Raw genomic sequence first — 17,528 nt, forward strand, 5'->3', positions numbered from 1 at the left:
TATATATGTTGGTTTCTGCTATAAGAATAACGAAACTATATATGTTGGTTTCTGCGTAAGGGCATATATGCATGGAACACTAAGGTATCGTTTGGTATGCAGACGGGACGGGACGGAACAGGATGGAACGGGACGGGACGGAACAGGATAGGACGGGACGGGACGGGACGGAACAGGAGGAAACAGATGATGTAAATATTGAAAAAGATAAGGAGAAATTTTGTCATAAAATGTTATAAATTTGTGTTTCACGGATGTGGAACGGGTCGTTCCAGGGGGAAGATGTGGAACGAAAAATCAGCCAAATTTCGTCCCATGGGACAACACGTTCTACAGTTTTTAGGCGCACTAAATGTAGGACGGAACAACTCGTCCTATTTTATCCCGTCTTGTCTCACGTACCAAACGGTACCTAAGAGGAGAGAGCGGCGTGCGTGTGTACGGAATGTCAAGAAAATGAAAGGGGCATCTTTTCTTACTAACGCTGTCAATTTTCCACAATTATAATGCTGATGTTGCAATCCATGTCAGAGAAGAAAAAACGACAAAAATTATAGCTAGGGCAACGGCTGCGGATCTTTATTTTATTTTATTTTGGGTGGTGCCATCACCTATTTTTACTGCATACAAATTTCTCTCGATTACCAATTGTTTGATTGAATAAATTGAAAAAGATTAAGATGCATAAATTAATAAAGTTGTGTAAGAAATAAAAATAGTATGTGAATAGTAGTACTCTTTATTATTTTTAGTTTTGGTGGGAGGATCGGATCATGTTGACAAGTTGGAATGGATTTAGAACAAAGGAATAGAATTATATCATCACATCTGGAACCTCTTAACTTATTACACCACCATAGAAATTCGACATTTATCATTTATCGAATGTATCAATAATGTGCCAGTGTGTTTAATTGCTCGTATCTTGTTTAAAAATGATATAAACAATGGTTTCATTTAATATAAACTCATTTTATCATATGTAAATTGTGTTTCAAAACCCCCAAGAGCCTCAAAGACCTAATTTATTACATAATACGGGTACTGACATGTTACATTTAGAATACAAGGTCTTCCTCCGTCCTAAATGCCAACAAGTATCTGCTGGCAAAATGGGTTCATATAGTTCATATACTTTGTTTATTTTATATTTTACAAACGAAAGTTTGATTACTTAATGAAAAGCAAGAAAAATAATTGAAGCTTTAGTTATCTTCAATTAGTGGAAATCAGGCTGGTCTAATTGGAGCTAACATTGGTGTGCTTATAAATATTTTAGTCAATAAGCTTCCCCTTTCACAAATAACCAAGCAGCTCTTGGCTTACTTATGGGGCACTGCAGCTTCCAACTTTCAAAGTGTCTAAACTACCCTTTGATCATATGCATACTAGTTGTGAAACAAGGGGTAATGGTGGTGATTAAGGAGACAAATGTATTAATATTTCACTAAGAAAAAGATAACAACTTTGCTAATCATCCTCTTTAGTGCCATTATTCTTTTCTCCCTATATCTTGAATTGGATTTGATCCCCTCTCCATATCCCGCCCTTTCAAAATCTTCAGGACCACAAGTTGGCCGAGATAGTCGTAGCATCCGGTGGCGATTCGGTTTACTTTCCGGTGAAGCTAGTTACTATACCCTTTCAAGTGGAGGAAGCATAGGATGATGGTATAAGTGCAAAGGATATTTTAGAATGTGCTCTTAGAGAAATTGGTACGAGCACATCAATCAAAAATTCCTTTTTTCCCAACCCCCATAAATATGTCACAAAGGGCTTCGTTAGAACACTCACAAGGAGAACTAGAGCCTCTTCATCATCCTTCTCTCTCAGAACTAGAAACTCTACGAGAAAAAATGGTGAAGTTCTCCAAGCAATTTGAAGGGCAGCTCGTCCCTGAATGGAAGGATGCATTCGTCGATTACTGGCAGCTTAAGAAGGACCTCAAAAAAATCCATCTCCTCAACTCTAACAACAACAAAAACTCACCTACTAGGCACCAAAGTAGCCCCTCTTTATCCAACACCCTCTTCACTTCTATAAGGAAGTTCTCTCCATTTGGCCATCCACATAGAGAACATGACCTCATACATGTACACATTCTCTCTTCCGAACCCTATTATTATGATCGTTTTGCAGTTAAATTTTGAAACGCGTGGTTTAATTTGTGGTCTTATAATTATGTACCAGGTTCACAAGAAGCTTGCCTCATCCGCAAGCAAGGAAGACATGTATGAGACTGAATTGTTAGAACAATTCGCCGATACTGATGCTGCGAAAGAGTTTTTCGCATGCCTCGACCTTCAGCTGAACAAGGTGAATCAGTTTTTCAAAACAAAGGAGAAAGAGTTCGTGGAGAGAGGGGAGTCCTTGAGGAAACAAATGGATATACTCATTGAGCTCAAAACCGCCTTCAAGAAACAGCGCGGTCAAGGAGCTTTTGCACTGAACTCCAAGGAGGATATCTCCATGTCATGCTCCTTCTCATCTGGTATCGTCTTAAATTTCAAACGAAATGAGCAAAAATCTGCATATGCTTACACGCATGCATAATACATGTTTTAGTCGTACTTTTTGGCATATTTCCCATTTAAATTATTTCTCTTAAATTCTTAATGTTTACCTTTTGATTAACAACTTTCGTTCATAAGATTTGAACTCTGGGTGATGATGAACACCAAATACTATGTGCTCCATTTATATTTTTTGTAGTTTGCTATCTATTTCACGAAATGGTCCTACCACATGCAAATTTAGTGTCATTTTTTACGTAGCTGATGGAACCGAAAATCGATGATATGTAGTTCGTTTCTGATGGCCCTGTTTCTTGGATACAGATGAGGACTCTGTTAAGGGCAAAACAGAGCAAGAACAGCCGCAAGACAGCACAGATGACTTGGAGAAAAATGAAGCGGCATACTCGGAAGGAGGCGAATTGGGAAAATCAATGAGAACGAAAAGTGAAGATATTGGGAAGCTAAGGAGCATGTCAAGTCGTTCTTTCAGCTTCCAAGGGAAGAACTTGAAGATAAACATTCCTCTAACAAATCCATCGCGTACTTTCTCAGCGATCAGTTACGTAGTTTGGGAAGACCTGGTGAATCAGTCCTCGAGGAAATGCGGTGCAGACGGAGGTAAGCTGCACATCAACAAAACCAAGTTGCATCATGCGGACAAGATGATCCGAGGCGCTTTCGTTGAGCTCTATAAGGGGCTGGGATATCTGAAAACTTACAGGTACGATCATCGGAATTTTTTGAAGTTCAACAAATAAGGTTTTGAAGTTATAACGCGATCGAATTTGATGAGTCGGGGAAGCTTACGTGCTGTCCATTTTTCAGGAACTTGAACATGCTTGCTTTTATAAAGATTTTAAAGAAGTTTGACAAAGTAAGTAAATGCATGCCTCTTAACTTCATCTTTTAAACTTGCATTTTGGTTTTTGCTTATGTAATAAAAGTTGAAATCTTCTTTTCTTTTGCAGGTCACTGGAAAACAAGTGCTTCCAATTTACCTAAAAGTTGTGGAGAGTTCCTACTTCAACAGCTCCGATAAGGTACCTGGCAAACCCTACTTTTTTCGAATTTTCGACCACAAAGTAAATCTCGATTTCGATTATGCTAGCTATGTTTTAGAACATTTTTGCATGATTTTTTTATTGGATCATATTCAAATGTTGGCCACCAGCTATCAATTCGTCCAAATATTTTCTCGACAATTTCAAGTGGCCATTGATCCTGTAGTTTATGACTGCACACTGGATGCCATTAGATTCATAAAAATTGAACCAAGATATGCTTGTCTGACGCGTAAACTGGAAAAAGTTTACTTTGCAAGTCAATAGTATTTTTGCTTATTACTTTCGAAAATGATAGGTGATGAACTTAGGAGATGAAGTTGAGGAGCTTTTCATCAAACACTTTGCCGAAGAAGACCGACGAAAGGCCATGAAATACCTTAAACCGACGCATCGCAAAGAATCACACTCCATAACTTTCTTCATTGGTAAGTACAGAACTTTCGTGAAAACTGATCACAACGTTCTTTATTGTAAAGGAAAACTAATGAAAAGGGCTTGAAAATTTTGAGTTTTAACGATAAGGACAAAATAAGGGGTGAAGTGAATAGTACCAGGATTGACTTTTTAGTGTAAAAATATGGTTTTTCATTAAAGTGAACAGTACCGGGAGCTTTTCGTTAAAGTTCATTTATTTTAATGATAAAAGTTAAAAGTACCTAAGTGGTTTTCCTTTACACAACTTTTGTTGAGGAGCTTAAAGTCTGTTCATTTTGTGGCCATACAAAATTTAAGAAACCAAAGTGTACAGACCCATTAGGCCACTAGGGTTTTGGAAACATGGCTGTGCCTAGTCGACTTTTTTTTGGGTGGGGAATTGGGCATAGGTCCCATGCTATTGCTATTGTTATTTTTTAAACAATTTTTTGTTGTACAAAGGTAGAACCCTAACAAGGGCCATCGACACCTAGGGGGCAGCAAGATTTTTTAACATAAAAGATATGTCGCGTTACATAGTAAACTTCTCTGCTTATACATGACATGTAAAATTGATAAATATGTAACGCATTGGACTGCAATGACTAAGTACTCAAGTGGCTTATCTTCTTATTGATTGTGATTACTAGGTTTATTCGCGGGATGCTTTATTGCGCTTTTAACCGGATACGTCGTTATGGCTCATATCACGGGATTGTACAGACGGCAGCCAAAATCGGTCTATATGGAAACTGCCTACCCTGTACTTAGGTAAGTATTGCTGCAAATAATGTGAACTAGTCTTAAAAATGTTGGATGTAAACAAGGAGAGGCAAAAGAAATAAACTTTTTCTGTTTTGTTTTTGCAGCATGTTCAGCCTACTGTTTCTACACTTCTTCTTGTACGGTTGCAACATTTTCGCGTGGAGAAAGGCGCGTATAAATTACAGTTTCATCTTCGAATTGTCCCAGACGAAGGAGCTAAAGTATCGAGATGTGTTCTTGATCTGCACCATGTCGTTGACTACTGTGGTGGGAGTCATGTGTGTTCATTTGTTACTGCTAACAAAAGGCTACTCATATGCCCAAGTTCAAGCAATCCCTGGCCTTCTTTTACTGGTATTTCTTCAACTCATAACACGATAGATTAGAAATTGAATATCCAGTAATTAGTCATTGGGTATTTCTTAACGTTCTTGTAAACACGCAGACGTTTCTCCTGTTACTTGTATGCCCCTTCAACATCATTTACCAATCAAGCCGCTTCCGCCTTCTTCGTGTGATAAGAAATATCATTCTGTCACCTCTGTACAAGGTACTGCATCTCTCGAACATGATGAAAACAAAACATTTTCGATAATAGCTAAAACCATATTCGACCAATTAAATTAGCTTCTAATTAGTTTCCGTCTGCTGTCTGCAGGTCGTCATGCTGGACTTCTTCATGGCAGATCAACTTTGTAGTCAGGTATCATTGAGCACTAAACCGAATAAATTCGAAAGAAAATTGATTCTAGTTCCTCAAAAAAAAAAATAAACTCTTCTGATTTGTCATTACAATAGACTTATTCGTATTCAATAGGTACCGATGCTTAGGAATCTCGAGTATGTGGCATGTTACTACATAACTGGAAGCTACAAAACTCAGGACTATGGCTACTGCATGAGGGCAGGGCACTACCTAGATCTTGCTTATGCCGTGTCCTTCCTACCCTATTACTGGAGAGCAATGCAGGTATACTAATTAGTTCTTTTTCTCTCTGGTTTAACCTTTACTGTCATTTTTCCTTTGATGAACTAAAACATATACATCTGACTCAGATTTTCGATTAATTGGATTTTCAGTGCGCTCGGCGGTGGTTTGATGAGGGTCAGACAAGCCACCTGGTGAATCTAGGCAAATATGTGTCAGCAATGTTAGCAGCCGGAGCTAAAGTAGCTTATGAGAAAGAACGGAGCATCGGATGGCTCTGTCTTGTTGTGATCATGTCGACTTTTGCAACAGTTTACCAATTGTATTGGGACTTTGTAAAGGATTGGGGTTTGCTACAAATGAATTCCAAGAATCCTTTGCTTAGGAACGAATTAATGATTCGCCGAAAGTTCATATACTACATCTCAATGGTAATTGCCATGTCCCCCTCAAATAAATCACAAATTTGAAGAACGAGATGTTTCTTGTGTGGCAAGCAACCGAGAATGAACATATTCTTGAAATAAAAATCTGATAAATGTCATGATAAAAAGAAGATTCCCAGTCTAGTTCAGAGAGGACAACATGACAGGAAAGAATTAGATGTTGTTTGAGAAGATGCACGCACATCATCGAAACAATTTTTGTGTTCTCTTTCTAGGTTGTAAAATCTGTCGGGTTTCAAATCCGGTGTTTGACGAATGTTTTGGATGCTATATCTGCAGGGATTGAACCTTTTTCTCAGGCTAGCTTGGTTGCAAACTGTTCTCCATTCAAGTTTTGGACATGTGGACTACCGAGTAACTGGGCTGTTTTTAGCTGCTCTTGAAGTCATCAGAAGAGGGTTGTGGAATTTTTTCAGGTAAACTAAAATCCCCAAACTCCCATGATTCTGATTCTTATCAGTCCACATCTGCAGCCATATGCAGAAATTGACATGAAACTGAAATATAAACATATTCTTCGATTTCAATAGATCTAACGCACGATTTGTTCGAATGGTACAGGTTGGAGAATGAGCATCTAAATAATGCAGGCAAGTTTAGAGCAGTTAAGACTGTACCACTGCCTTTTCATGAAGTGGATGAACAAGACTGATGCCCCATTGGCAACAGTTGCAGATAGAATTCGATGTTTAGGCGTTTTCGGAACAAATGTTTCCAAGAGGAAGAACCTTGTTGTTGAGAGCTCGTTCCAAAGTTGATGTAACAAGACACATCAACTGTGTCATCTCTTTTTGTTCGATCGGTGGATTTGAGGGGAACATTTGTTCATACTTGTACACAAAAAATTTCCTTCATCAATGAAAAGAAAAGGAAATTGATGCAAAGTGCAAATACATGTTGTATATATGCTCAACCTTTCTGTCCTTGTTCCATGGAGCAACAAATACTAAGTAATTAGGGTTTCAATGGTCAAAGTAAATCCTAATGATGTTCTTGTGTCTGGACGCTTGTATAAGATACCTAACACATAGAGGTGAGATCGGGGGATGGGTGAGACAAAAATAGGGGTCTTTGCGTGGTTTACTAATTTGTGTGTCATGTTAGGCAATCACTCCAAGCGGACTCATTTTAGAAATTTATGCAAATCCAAGTTGATTCATATTATAATTTTTTTTTTTAAAAAAATTGGACCAGCTAATGACTTCATCATTGTAGTCCATCATTCCAGTGGGAGGGGAAAAGACTCACAATGGGTATTTCAGCTTCCTCTGGCCACGATCGTGTAATTTATCATCGTCGAAAATTGAACTCAGAACGTGCCGTATATAATACAGGTCTGAAATTTGTTCCTAACTACTGGGTCATATTATAATGTATTAACACCCCACATTAAAATTTAATATTAAATGATTTATTTACTCCACTATGTAATGACAATTTTGACCTTATTAGGTTTTTAAAAAAATAAAGATTTATAAATACATCCCAAATCACTTTTAGCGTATTATTTATCTTCTCAACTATCAAACATGTTGATTAAGAAAAATTATTTTTGACGAATGGAACATGAAATTGATGTTTCAGGAGCTTTACATGAGGTAAGACTTCATAGTTTTCATTGTTTTAGTGATTTCGATGACATCGATAATTATTTAATCTTGCGTTTGCTGCATTATTTAAACTTCTATATTCATATTCATCTGTTAGTGTTCATATGGTTAGATTCAATCCCTGAAATTTAAAAATAAGTGCTATAAGATTTAAGAAATGTGGGTGTAAAGAAAATGTGGGGTGCATGTGCAAAATATAAGATGTACATTAAGACTGTAGGGTATGGGGGTATTATGGGAAAGTAAGTAGGGTGTATTAAGATAATTTTTAAGTGAAAAAAGCAAATGTGGAGTGTATTAAGTTTGTGGAATTTATTCAACAATCTGTGGAGTGTTAATATAATTAGCCATTATAATTTGGGTTTTTGGGATTTGGGGGTTTAAAGGACCGTTGGTTGCCCAACTCAACCTTTTCCATAGAACACGTGGCAAAACCAATTGATTTGCCCAAAAGATTCTGTGCAACTAAGTGCGTGTATTCAATTGGGATTTTGAGGGATTTTAATTCTTTTAATGAATATAAGAGTATTCAATTAGGATTGTAAGTGATTCTCTGAAATTTAAGGTGTATTCAATTAAAATTTTAAGATAGTTGATTAAAATCTTTAGAAATTCGGATATATTCAATTATGATTTTTAAGAAGTTCATAACATTATAAGTATATTCAATTAAAAATTGATTTTAAAGAATTTGAAAAAGTGAAGGAATTAGAGGGAATTTGAAAGATTTAGTAATGTATTTTAAGCATCCACAAATATCACCTCTCCCCATGAGATTTTGAGAGAATTGAATCAAAATTTTATATGAAATTTCTACAAATCAATTAAACTCTATAAAAATCTATTATCCATTAAAGTTTATCAAATTCCAATACACCCCCTGAAATACATCCTTGCAAAACAGGGAAATTTTCAGAGTCTACAGAGCTACATCCATGGCGGCGACGCCAACCGCCAGCGGTTTCTCCCCCGCCGTTCCATCCCTCTCGCCTCCCATAACTAACCCTAATAAACCCATTTGGTTTTTCAGACCCTTTTCTGCTTCGAAGAAAATTCGTACCGTCGGCCTCTCCTGGTCCTCCAACCGCGGACGAAACCCTGTGTGGTGAATTTACTCTTCTGGGCTTCTTTCAATTTCTCTTTTTTCATCGTCTACATATATTTTTATGCTAAAGTTTAAATCTTTAATTTCAGCTCAAGAATTTCCCATACGGCAGGTGTAGCACTAAAGCGTGGCCATGTGGTGCTGGCTGTTTCTGGGTTGATGAGTAGCATTTCTGAGACGAACGCAGAATTGGAACCGAATAATCTGAATACGGTAGAATATTGATTCTATTCTTCTTGAATTTTATAGAATTTTTGTCTTTTTCGTATCGATATTGCTCGTAGTCATTTAATTTTAAGGAAACTAAGGAAAAGTAAAATTGTGGTTTTTCGTTAAAAGTGAACAAGGGAAGTGTTTTGTTAAAACTCCCATTACCGAACAGAAAAAGGTAGTGCCCTTAGTTTAAACTTAAGATTTTTTTTCCAATTTTTTGATGCCAATGTGACATGTTAATATCATTCCAATGTGTGTGTATTTTGCTATTGCTTGAATTTGTTTACTTTCTTCTTAACTCGGTTTCTTGGATGCCTTATCGAATTTTCGAAGGATGCCACGATTGACATACAACTTCCAAGAAGAAGCTTGCTTGTGAAATTTACTTGTAACTTGTGTGGTGAAAGGACAAATAGACTCGTCAATCGATTGGCTTATGAGCGGGGGCTAATTTACGTACAGGTACTTGTTCCTCTTGTTGGTATTTAGATTCTGTGTAGTTTGTTCTTGATTATGAAATAAACTTTAAACTGTTTTTCTGTCAATTTGTTGATATTTCGGTGCATGCCAATACAAGTCAAACCAAAAAGGAAAAATAATCATAGATTAATTAAGGATTATGTTAAGCGTTTCAACATCGTTTCTAGTTCGCTTAGTCTAAAAAGTAAGTAACAAGTTTTGGGTTCATCTGACTAATTAGAGTTACTTCTCATCAGTGTGCAGGGTGTCAAAAGTATCACAAGTTAGCTGATAATCTTGGCCTTGTGGTTGAGTATGACTTAAGGGAGGATATCGATGTGGACACAAATACAGATGAAGTTTGATCCGACATTGATTTCATTATGCTACTTTTGAGTAGTCTTTTGGATAAATTAATTCTCGGCGGTTGTTGGAATTCATCTCCCTTGATATATTGAACACGAAGTAAACAAAAAAGTGGTAAATTTCGATGTCTCGTCTGTTGTATTATTGATGCTTGGATCTAGGGTTATACATATGAAAAAAAAATATTATCTTCTTGCGATAGTCTCTTAAAAAATCTTCGGCTGATGTACCAATAAATTCATAGTTCAACGTCTAAGATTGATAAGAACTTTAGCTTGTCATTGCCAGCAGTATAGTGATTGCTAATCCGGATGTAACCCACAATCCTGATATCCCTCCTTTCTGGTGCAGTGCATATCCTCCATTCTGTGAGACAAACAAGCAGAAAGGTCATCGGAAAAAAATTAAAGCTGTCAAGTAATATTAATAAAATTTGAGTTCAGTCACGCATATATGGTGTTCTATGGTACCAAGAGTAAGAGCTGGTTAAATTCTTTACCAAATCCAAACTTGGTGATGGTGCGGGTGTTGTGTCGTCCTCTGTATCTGTTACTGTAGGTGGTGCCGGGGGGCTTTGTACAGTAGGTGCAGGTGCTGGTGCATTATGATGATGATGCTTGTGCTTGTGCTTCCTCTTGTGTTTGGGTGGAGCAGGCGCAGGTGACGGTGCTTGCACTGGTTCTGAAGCTGGTGGCACAATAACTGGTGCTGGCGCTGGTACTGGGGTTGCTTTTGATGGTGAGGGCACTGGTGCCACCTTAGCTGGTGCTGGTGCGGGTGTGGATTTAACTGGAGCTGGGGCTTGAACTGGTGTTGGAGATACATGTGGTGCCGCTACAGGAGGTGGCAATGCTGGTGACGAAACAGGTGGTGATGGCGGCAGTTTTGGTGGCTGTGATGGAGTTGACACAGGTGGACTTTGGGGTAGCGGGGGTGAGACGGTTGGGCTTTTGGATGGTGTTACCTTAGGGGAAGGTGATGCAGGTGTGGTAGTTGGTGGGGTTACTGCATTTACAGGCGGTTGTGTTACTGCAGTTGGTGCACTAGAAGGTGGTGGGGTTTTAGTCGGCAAAGTAGCCGGTGCAGCAGGTGTGGTAGTGGGTGGCGGTGCTTTGGCCGGCAAAGTAGAGGGCGCAGCTGCCGGTGTCTGTGCACCGGTAAAGATTACTTGACAGCTGAGGGAACACAAAACCAAAGCCAGCAAAATCGAAGCCATTTTCAAAGACAGATTCCGATGAAAAGAATTGGAGGATGGTCAGTTATATATTAGTTTGTGAGCAGAGAAAAATGCAGGAGCCGGAAGAAACGTTTGGTGAAACAATTGAAGAGGGAGGGGGACGTAGTTTTCAGGTGATTGGAACTTCCCTGCTAATCATTTGGCCAGCAAATGTTGTTAATGAACTTGGGAGCCTGGCAGCGACTTGGACTGCAAATAAAGTCCGAGAAACTGACAAACAAACTATTAATTACGGTTATCTAATTGCTACACACAAGTCTCGTGGCACAACGCCCGCGACAATTAGAAGAAACGTCTGTTTTTTTATCGTAACAGCAAAGCTCAACTCTGGTAGGAGGTATATATCACTTCTTTTTGAAAGCAAGGTCCTCAATCCTCTATTCAACGCCCTTCGTAGCACGGGATGTTGCGGTAGCAGTATCCGTGTCAAGTTAGCTACTCTCCTTATTAAGCATAAATGACCGTTTGTCACTAAGCCAATTCAATTTTTGTTGTTGGAAGAGATTCGCACTCTTAAGATGAAACAAGGGATGGCAAAACAAGGATGAATCATAATCAAACGTGAATATCAAGAATAAAAGCTACACCTTAGAAAAGATACGTTGCCTAGAACATTGCCACATATATACGGCTCCATGTCAATGTTACGTTTCTGTAAGTACTTTTAGCTCGTGCGTGCTTTTGTTGGGGACACATTACTAATTATATTGAAAGTTAAGTGCTTTTCGGAAACACAAGTCTTTCAATGGTGCTTCTCCAAAAAGTACTTAAAAGTGCTTTTATAATTCCTACACGCTTAAGCTTTTTTTGACAGCATGCATGATGATCATTTGTGAAATCATTAAGCTAGGCAAGACTTTCGGACTACAACAAGGGAAGGAGGGAGAGAGAACTACATTTTATCTACGGTACGGACAATTTTCAACACAGATTTGTACATTCATCAAACTATAGTCTTTGTGCTAACCCCTCACAAACAGAACATTATGTGGAAGATGTCATGCATCTTTGTAAGTAACTTTGATGGATGGTGAGAAACTGGAAGAGGGCGTGAGGTCGCTGCTGCCGGGTCGGCGTTCTTTTCCTTCTTCTTTCTCCTCAGCTGGAAGAATTGCTGCATTATATCTGCACAATCCGATGCCAACACACCACGTCGGATGGTCATGTTTGGGTGGAATGGGTGGACAGGAGGAGCTGGTTTGTCCGAGTGCTCCGAGCTATTTCCTTCACCCCCTTCAGGGAAAAGTCTGCAAGCATATTTACAGGTTGACCGGATAAGGTACTACGGAACGAAGAACAAAGACTGGATATCATATCTAGTATAAAAACAGGCTATGGGTTATGAAGAAGAACATAATTCACGGCTATGAAGAAGAACACAATTCGCATACCTTATCCAGCTGCCATCAGCTCCGAGAAGCTTATTTGGAGCTCCCCATACAACAGTGTCGACTCTTGCTTGGAGTATCGCTCCAGCACACATAGGGCACGGTTCAAGTGTTACATACAGAGTGGTTTCCTGTGACATCAGAAAACAAAAATCTAGGTTTAAGGTGGAACAAAATCATCAATATGCATGTATATATATTGGAATAATACTTGGAATGGGTAGTAATAACTAAATAATAGAGAATTACCGAAAGCCTCCATGACCGGAGAACGTTAGAAGCCTCCCGTATGCATATCATTTCTGCATGGGCTGTTGAATCCCGTAATTCTTCCACTCTGATACACATATCAATGTAAATATCCAGAAGAAAGTATTTACTACAAAGCATACATATAAGCTAATAGAACTCACAGATTACATCCACGTGCAATAATCTTTCCTTGTTGTACCAGTACAGCCCCGACAGGTACCTCCCAAATATCGGCAGCCTTCTTGGCTTCAAGAAGTGCTTCTCTCATAAACATTTCATCCATTTTTCTTTGTTCAATGTCAAGTGTATGTGCTTCTGCCCATTCGTCAAATCTGTCTCTGAGGACTTGCTTATTCCTCTGAAACCTCCTTTGTTTCAATTCCCCACCCATTTGCACATTGTCTGATACTCCTTCAGTCAACTTCTGACTGCCAAAATGGTCTATGCGCTCCATTGAACCACTTCCAGAGACAATGTTACCGGCATTGGAAATTTCTTCTACAACAGCAGACTTTAAGCCACTAGTAATTAGTGGTTGAGATGACTCCACTTTTTCAATGCCAGAAGAAGAACCTCGAAAACTCTTTTGATTCTCATTTGAACCTAAAATTCCCTCACTAGAAGACGCGGAAATGACTTTTGATGGCAACCCACTTTCTTCTTTATTAGGAGAAGACGGCGTGCCTGCTTCAAGATGTCTTACTTTGTCCCTTGATCTCAGTTTTCCACTTTGAGGAAATGATTTAGGCGGTTGCAGCTGATGTTCCATGTCTTTATCCCTTTTTGCGTTCTTTTCATTGTTGTCCTCGGTCTCATGGCCAGAAAACCATGCCTCACTACTTGCAGATTCATTTGATGAAGTCCTTCCACCCGACTTCACAGCAGAATGAGGGGTCTCAGCGTGCGAAGTCCATCTCAGCCTAAAAATATCTGCAACAATGTTCCATACAGACCTGCCCGTTCTCTTGACAACGGTAATCCCACTTGTTGTGGTAGCCTCTGATTTTTCTGCCTTGGGGGTTTTAAGAACAGACGTGTCTGGTACATCCCACATTTCATCAGCAGGCCCTTTGGTTCCAGAACCTCCAGATGAACGCCTTGAATCGTTTCCCTTTTTCTGAGAGTCTTCAGACCTATTTTGACTCGAATCCACTTGCCCATTCTTCTCACCTCCATGCGCCAATTTTGCTTCAGAAACTGTATTTGCATCCTGATTTTCGGAAGTTAAGACTTCATGTCTTGCTCTATCAAAGAACTCCCCAACAAACTGTGAAGATGACTTCTCCAAACGGTAAGCTGAATCCAAAGCATCTTCCGGATTAACAAGGTATAAAATCTCCCCATCAGTCCGAGTGTTTCCATTTCCGCTACTTGATTCTTGGAGCGAAGCCGAAGTACTTTGCCTATACTCCTCACCTCCATATACTAATTTTGCTTCAGAAACTGCATTCTCGTTCTGGTTTTCAGAAGTTGAGACTTCATGCCTTACTTTCTGAACAAAATCCCCAACAAACTGTGAAGATGATTTCTCCAAACGATAAGTTGAACCCAAAGCATCTTCAGGAATGAGGTATAAAATCTCCCCTTGAGTCTCGGAGTTTCCACTTCCACTGGATGATTCTCGGTGCAAAGCAGAAGTTTGGTTCCCCAAGTGAGTACGCAAGGCAGGCGAACCACCATCTGGAATTTCTTCAGAAATTTCCTGAGTTGCCGTCCCACTTGATGACTCCATGCGCAGCGATCCTCTAGCTATCAATTGAGAAGGGGGAGGCAGCAGCATTGCCCGTGGGCTTATCTTATGCCCCTCAACATTATGCGGTTGCATTTTAGCTTGGGAAACCACATCCAAAGATGATTGGAAACTAGAGGCTTCTCCCAAGCCACTTTGGGCCTCTTTTCTGAGTTTAACTTGCATGCGGTTTTCATCAGTTTCATTATTTCTACTCCTTGTTTCCTCCATTGATGAAACAGCTGATATAATACCACTTTCTTGATTTACAGTTCTCTTCCTTGAGATTCTTTGAGAATTGGTAGTGCTATCTGAAGTAGGAACCAAGTTTGACTGCTGTACCTGGTTTGTAATTCCAGTTTCAGGTTGGACAATATTGGCCCCTTCAATACCACTGTCACAAATTTCTGATACTTCAGTGATTTGTGGGGACTTTCTTCCCAAGTTGACGAGGCCAATGACCTGCTGACCTATTTTGTGGCGTTGCACGTCTGTCTCATTTGCTGAACTCGGCAATAAATTTGTGTTTTCTTCCTGGTAAATCCTTCTTATATCAGTCTCCCTCCGCCTATCAGAGATCCTTTCAACATCAACAACTCGAATTTGCGAAATTTTTGAGGGCTTTTGGTGGTCTCTGTTTAACTCTTCATTTCGACTGGTATATTCAGCTGTGTTGTAACGTTCATCTTGCCTTTCCTGCACCAAGTTTGTAGCTATCGCTAGGTTTTCTTCCCTTTCTCTGAGTCTCTCCTGGGACAAGAAAGTTGTTTCAACATCACTTCCACGGATTTCTGATTCCTTGCGTTCTTGAAATTTTCTTCGAGATTCATTCACACCAACACCAACAGCTTGGTTCTGTGTTTGACTATATTGTTCTCTTGTTCCCTTAGTCAAATATGAATTCTCTTGCTCATAGTCAAATTGCTTGCGGGATCCAGAGGCCTCTCCGAACTCACTTTGATTGGTCTTCAACACTCTTGAATTCATCTCTGATGATTTCCCACCAGCCTCGGCTTCTTCAGCTACTACTTCTGTAAGCTTCTTTTCTGTCTTCTTCCTCCAATCCCACATGACACCACCCTCAACTGCAGTGTTTCTTTGTTTTGTTATTTCTCCTCTGCCCTCGGAATCATCCATGTACTTCCTGTAATCTTCAATGACCTGCCCACCAAATCTGCCTCCAATATCAAATTTTGAATCCTCGTACACACTTGAAGCTGATTCCCCAGAGAGGCCGTGCTTATCCTGAGCATCTGCCTCACTTCCGAAATCGCCAGAAGATGATAAAGAGTAATAAGAAGAACTAGAACCTCCTCTCATTCCCCTACGATTCTCACCTCTCAAAAACACTCCCCTCTCTTCTTTCTGTCTAAAATCCCCTTCACTCAAATCAACTGTGGCTGATCCAAATTGGCGCTTCGAATTACTCTCCGATGTATTCACCTTAACATTACTTTTCTTCTTCCTACTGTTACACTCACTACTATTGTCTGGTTCGATGTCCACTTGCACTCCCTTAGAAGAACTTCCATTTTTCTCTCTACCACGAACACTCACCCTCTCTACTTCTACTCTCTTAGATGAACAGGCATTTCTCTCTCTACCACTAAAACTCCTCCTACTCTCCTCTTCTACTCTCTTTGATGAACCAGCATTTCTCTCTCGATCAATCAATATCCTCCAACTCCTTTCTTCTGCTCTCTTAGATGAACTCTCATTTCTCTCACTACCAATGAAACTCCTACTCTCCTCTTCTCCTCTCTTTGACGATCTACCACTCAAAATCCTTCTATCCTCCTTCTCCACTCTCTTAACCGAAATCCCATTTCTCTCTCTCAGAAAACACTCCCCACCCAATTCCTCACTCAACAAGCTGAGCATAGCCTCAGCGTCGTCGAGACCACCCGAATCATATACTCCACCCCCTCCCTCCCCATCAACCACACAACTACACCTCCCCTTCCTTCTCCTACCCCTTCTACCATACACATTCCTCTCCCTAATCGAGGAAGGGAGCTCACAACAACCCCAGTCAGGCCTACAATCCTGAACACGATAACTACACCCGTCCCCGACACCCAAAACCAACCTTCTGGAAGCTGACCATTGAAGCAATGTGGATTGCCTCAACCCATACAAGGAACAAGGGTTTATGGCCACTCTACGGACTGAAAATCCACAAGAATTACAACAACAACATGATTGTGATGATGAACAACGAATTGGGTTAATCGGGTTTCTGTCAAATCTTTCATTCAACAAGTAAGAGTAATCATTGAAGCAATATGACAGAGAGCCTTGCCTTCTGCTTCTCACAGAATATAAACTTGAGCTAAAATATGTGTTCTGCATATTTCTACCTGTAGAGAGAGAGAGAGAGAGAGAGAGAGAGAGAGAGCGAGAAAGACGGAAGAAGAAGAAGTTTACCTTTGAACTGAGATGTGGGTTCTGGAGAGCTAGTGAGAGTGGAGCTCTGAGTGAAGTAAAGGTGTGGTTTTTTGGGTAGACCAGAATCCAGATTGCTAAGCTGGAAAAGCAACGAGCAGGACAGGACAGAATCAACTAGGAGAGCGATTCAAAATTGAGTTGACTCGTTGGGTGCACTAACCGGTCGATTTTTTTTGGGCTCAAATATTTGTTTGGGTTGAGTTGATCTTGGACACTCAATTTCTGGACCAGAAATTGGATAGAAGCTAATGTGGGTTTGAGTGGGTTTAATGCTTTATGGACACTAATTTATCAACCAAGAAACCAATTTCTGGTTCATTGGGATACATTAATATTGAGTTTTTATGACCTTAATTCAATTGGCAGTAAGAGCCCTCGTCCAATGAAAATAATTTGTGTTAGGGGTGTCTGACCTCGTCATATGTAGGGTTTCTAGCACATAATTATGAAACGTTCTCTATGGTACTGTTTGGTACATGGGACGGGGACGAAACGGAGTGGGACGAGGCGTTCTATCCCACGTTTGTTGCGCCTAAAACGGGTGGAACGCGTTATTCCACAAGACGAATTTTGGGTGAATTTTCGTTC

At 39.8% G+C, this 17,528-nt stretch overlaps 4 protein-coding genes across 5 annotated transcripts; 2 read left to right on the forward strand and 2 right to left on the reverse strand.

Annotated features, from left to right (window-relative positions):
- The first annotated feature begins 1,626 nt into the window (after window positions 1-1,626).
- On the forward strand, window positions 1,627-7,017 carry LOC103402742 (phosphate transporter PHO1 homolog 1). Its single transcript, XM_008341500.4, has 14 exons — window positions 1,627-2,093; window positions 2,191-2,491; window positions 2,838-3,237; window positions 3,342-3,390; window positions 3,485-3,556; window positions 3,876-4,005; window positions 4,645-4,765; window positions 4,864-5,113; window positions 5,205-5,309; window positions 5,418-5,462; window positions 5,577-5,729; window positions 5,840-6,118; window positions 6,413-6,549; window positions 6,695-7,017. Exons 1-14 carry the CDS (start codon window positions 1,764-1,766, stop codon window positions 6,783-6,785), a joined length of 2,463 nt encoding a protein of 820 aa, XP_008339722.3. The 5' UTR covers window positions 1,627-1,763; the 3' UTR covers window positions 6,786-7,017.
- A 1,477-nt stretch (window positions 7,018-8,494) lies between these two features.
- On the forward strand, window positions 8,495-11,415 carry LOC103425553 (uncharacterized). Of its 2 annotated transcripts, XR_011577415.1 has the most exons (5): window positions 8,604-8,848; window positions 8,938-9,061; window positions 9,395-9,523; window positions 9,778-10,000; window positions 10,238-11,415. XR_011577415.1 is itself a non-coding variant. In XM_029096676.2 (4 exons), exons 1-4 carry the CDS (start codon window positions 8,679-8,681, stop codon window positions 9,883-9,885), a joined length of 531 nt encoding a protein of 176 aa, XP_028952509.2. In that variant the 5' UTR covers window positions 8,495-8,678; the 3' UTR covers window positions 9,886-10,080. The 2 variants fall into 2 exon arrangements, 1 of the variants encoding a protein (XP_028952509.2); XM_029096676.2 differs by lacking the exon at window positions 10,238-11,415 and having other exon boundaries at window positions 8,495-8,848; window positions 9,778-10,080.
- LOC103425445 (lysine-rich arabinogalactan protein 19-like) lies at window positions 9,999-11,113 on the reverse strand. Its single transcript, XM_008363521.4, has 2 exons — window positions 10,386-11,113; window positions 9,999-10,252 (listed from the first exon to the last, which is right to left on the reverse strand). Exons 1-2 carry the CDS (start codon window positions 11,100-11,102, stop codon window positions 10,157-10,159), a joined length of 813 nt encoding a protein of 270 aa, XP_008361743.3. The 5' UTR covers window positions 11,103-11,113; the 3' UTR covers window positions 9,999-10,156.
- A 528-nt stretch (window positions 11,416-11,943) lies between the features above and the next one.
- LOC103425444 (tRNA(adenine(34)) deaminase, chloroplastic-like) lies at window positions 11,944-17,088 on the reverse strand. The gene is made up of 4 exons (XM_070815759.1): window positions 12,925-17,088; window positions 12,761-12,848; window positions 12,515-12,642; window positions 11,944-12,370 (listed from the first exon to the last, which is right to left on the reverse strand). Exons 1-4 carry the CDS (start codon window positions 16,842-16,844, stop codon window positions 12,094-12,096), a joined length of 4,413 nt encoding a protein of 1,470 aa, XP_070671860.1. The 5' UTR covers window positions 16,845-17,088; the 3' UTR covers window positions 11,944-12,093.
- Window positions 17,089-17,528: the final 440 nt, after the last annotated feature.

Source organism: Malus domestica, chromosome 16 (assembly GCF_042453785.1).
Source record: "Malus domestica chromosome 16, GDT2T_hap1".
NCBI lineage: Eukaryota > Viridiplantae > Streptophyta > Magnoliopsida > Rosales > Rosaceae > Malus > Malus domestica.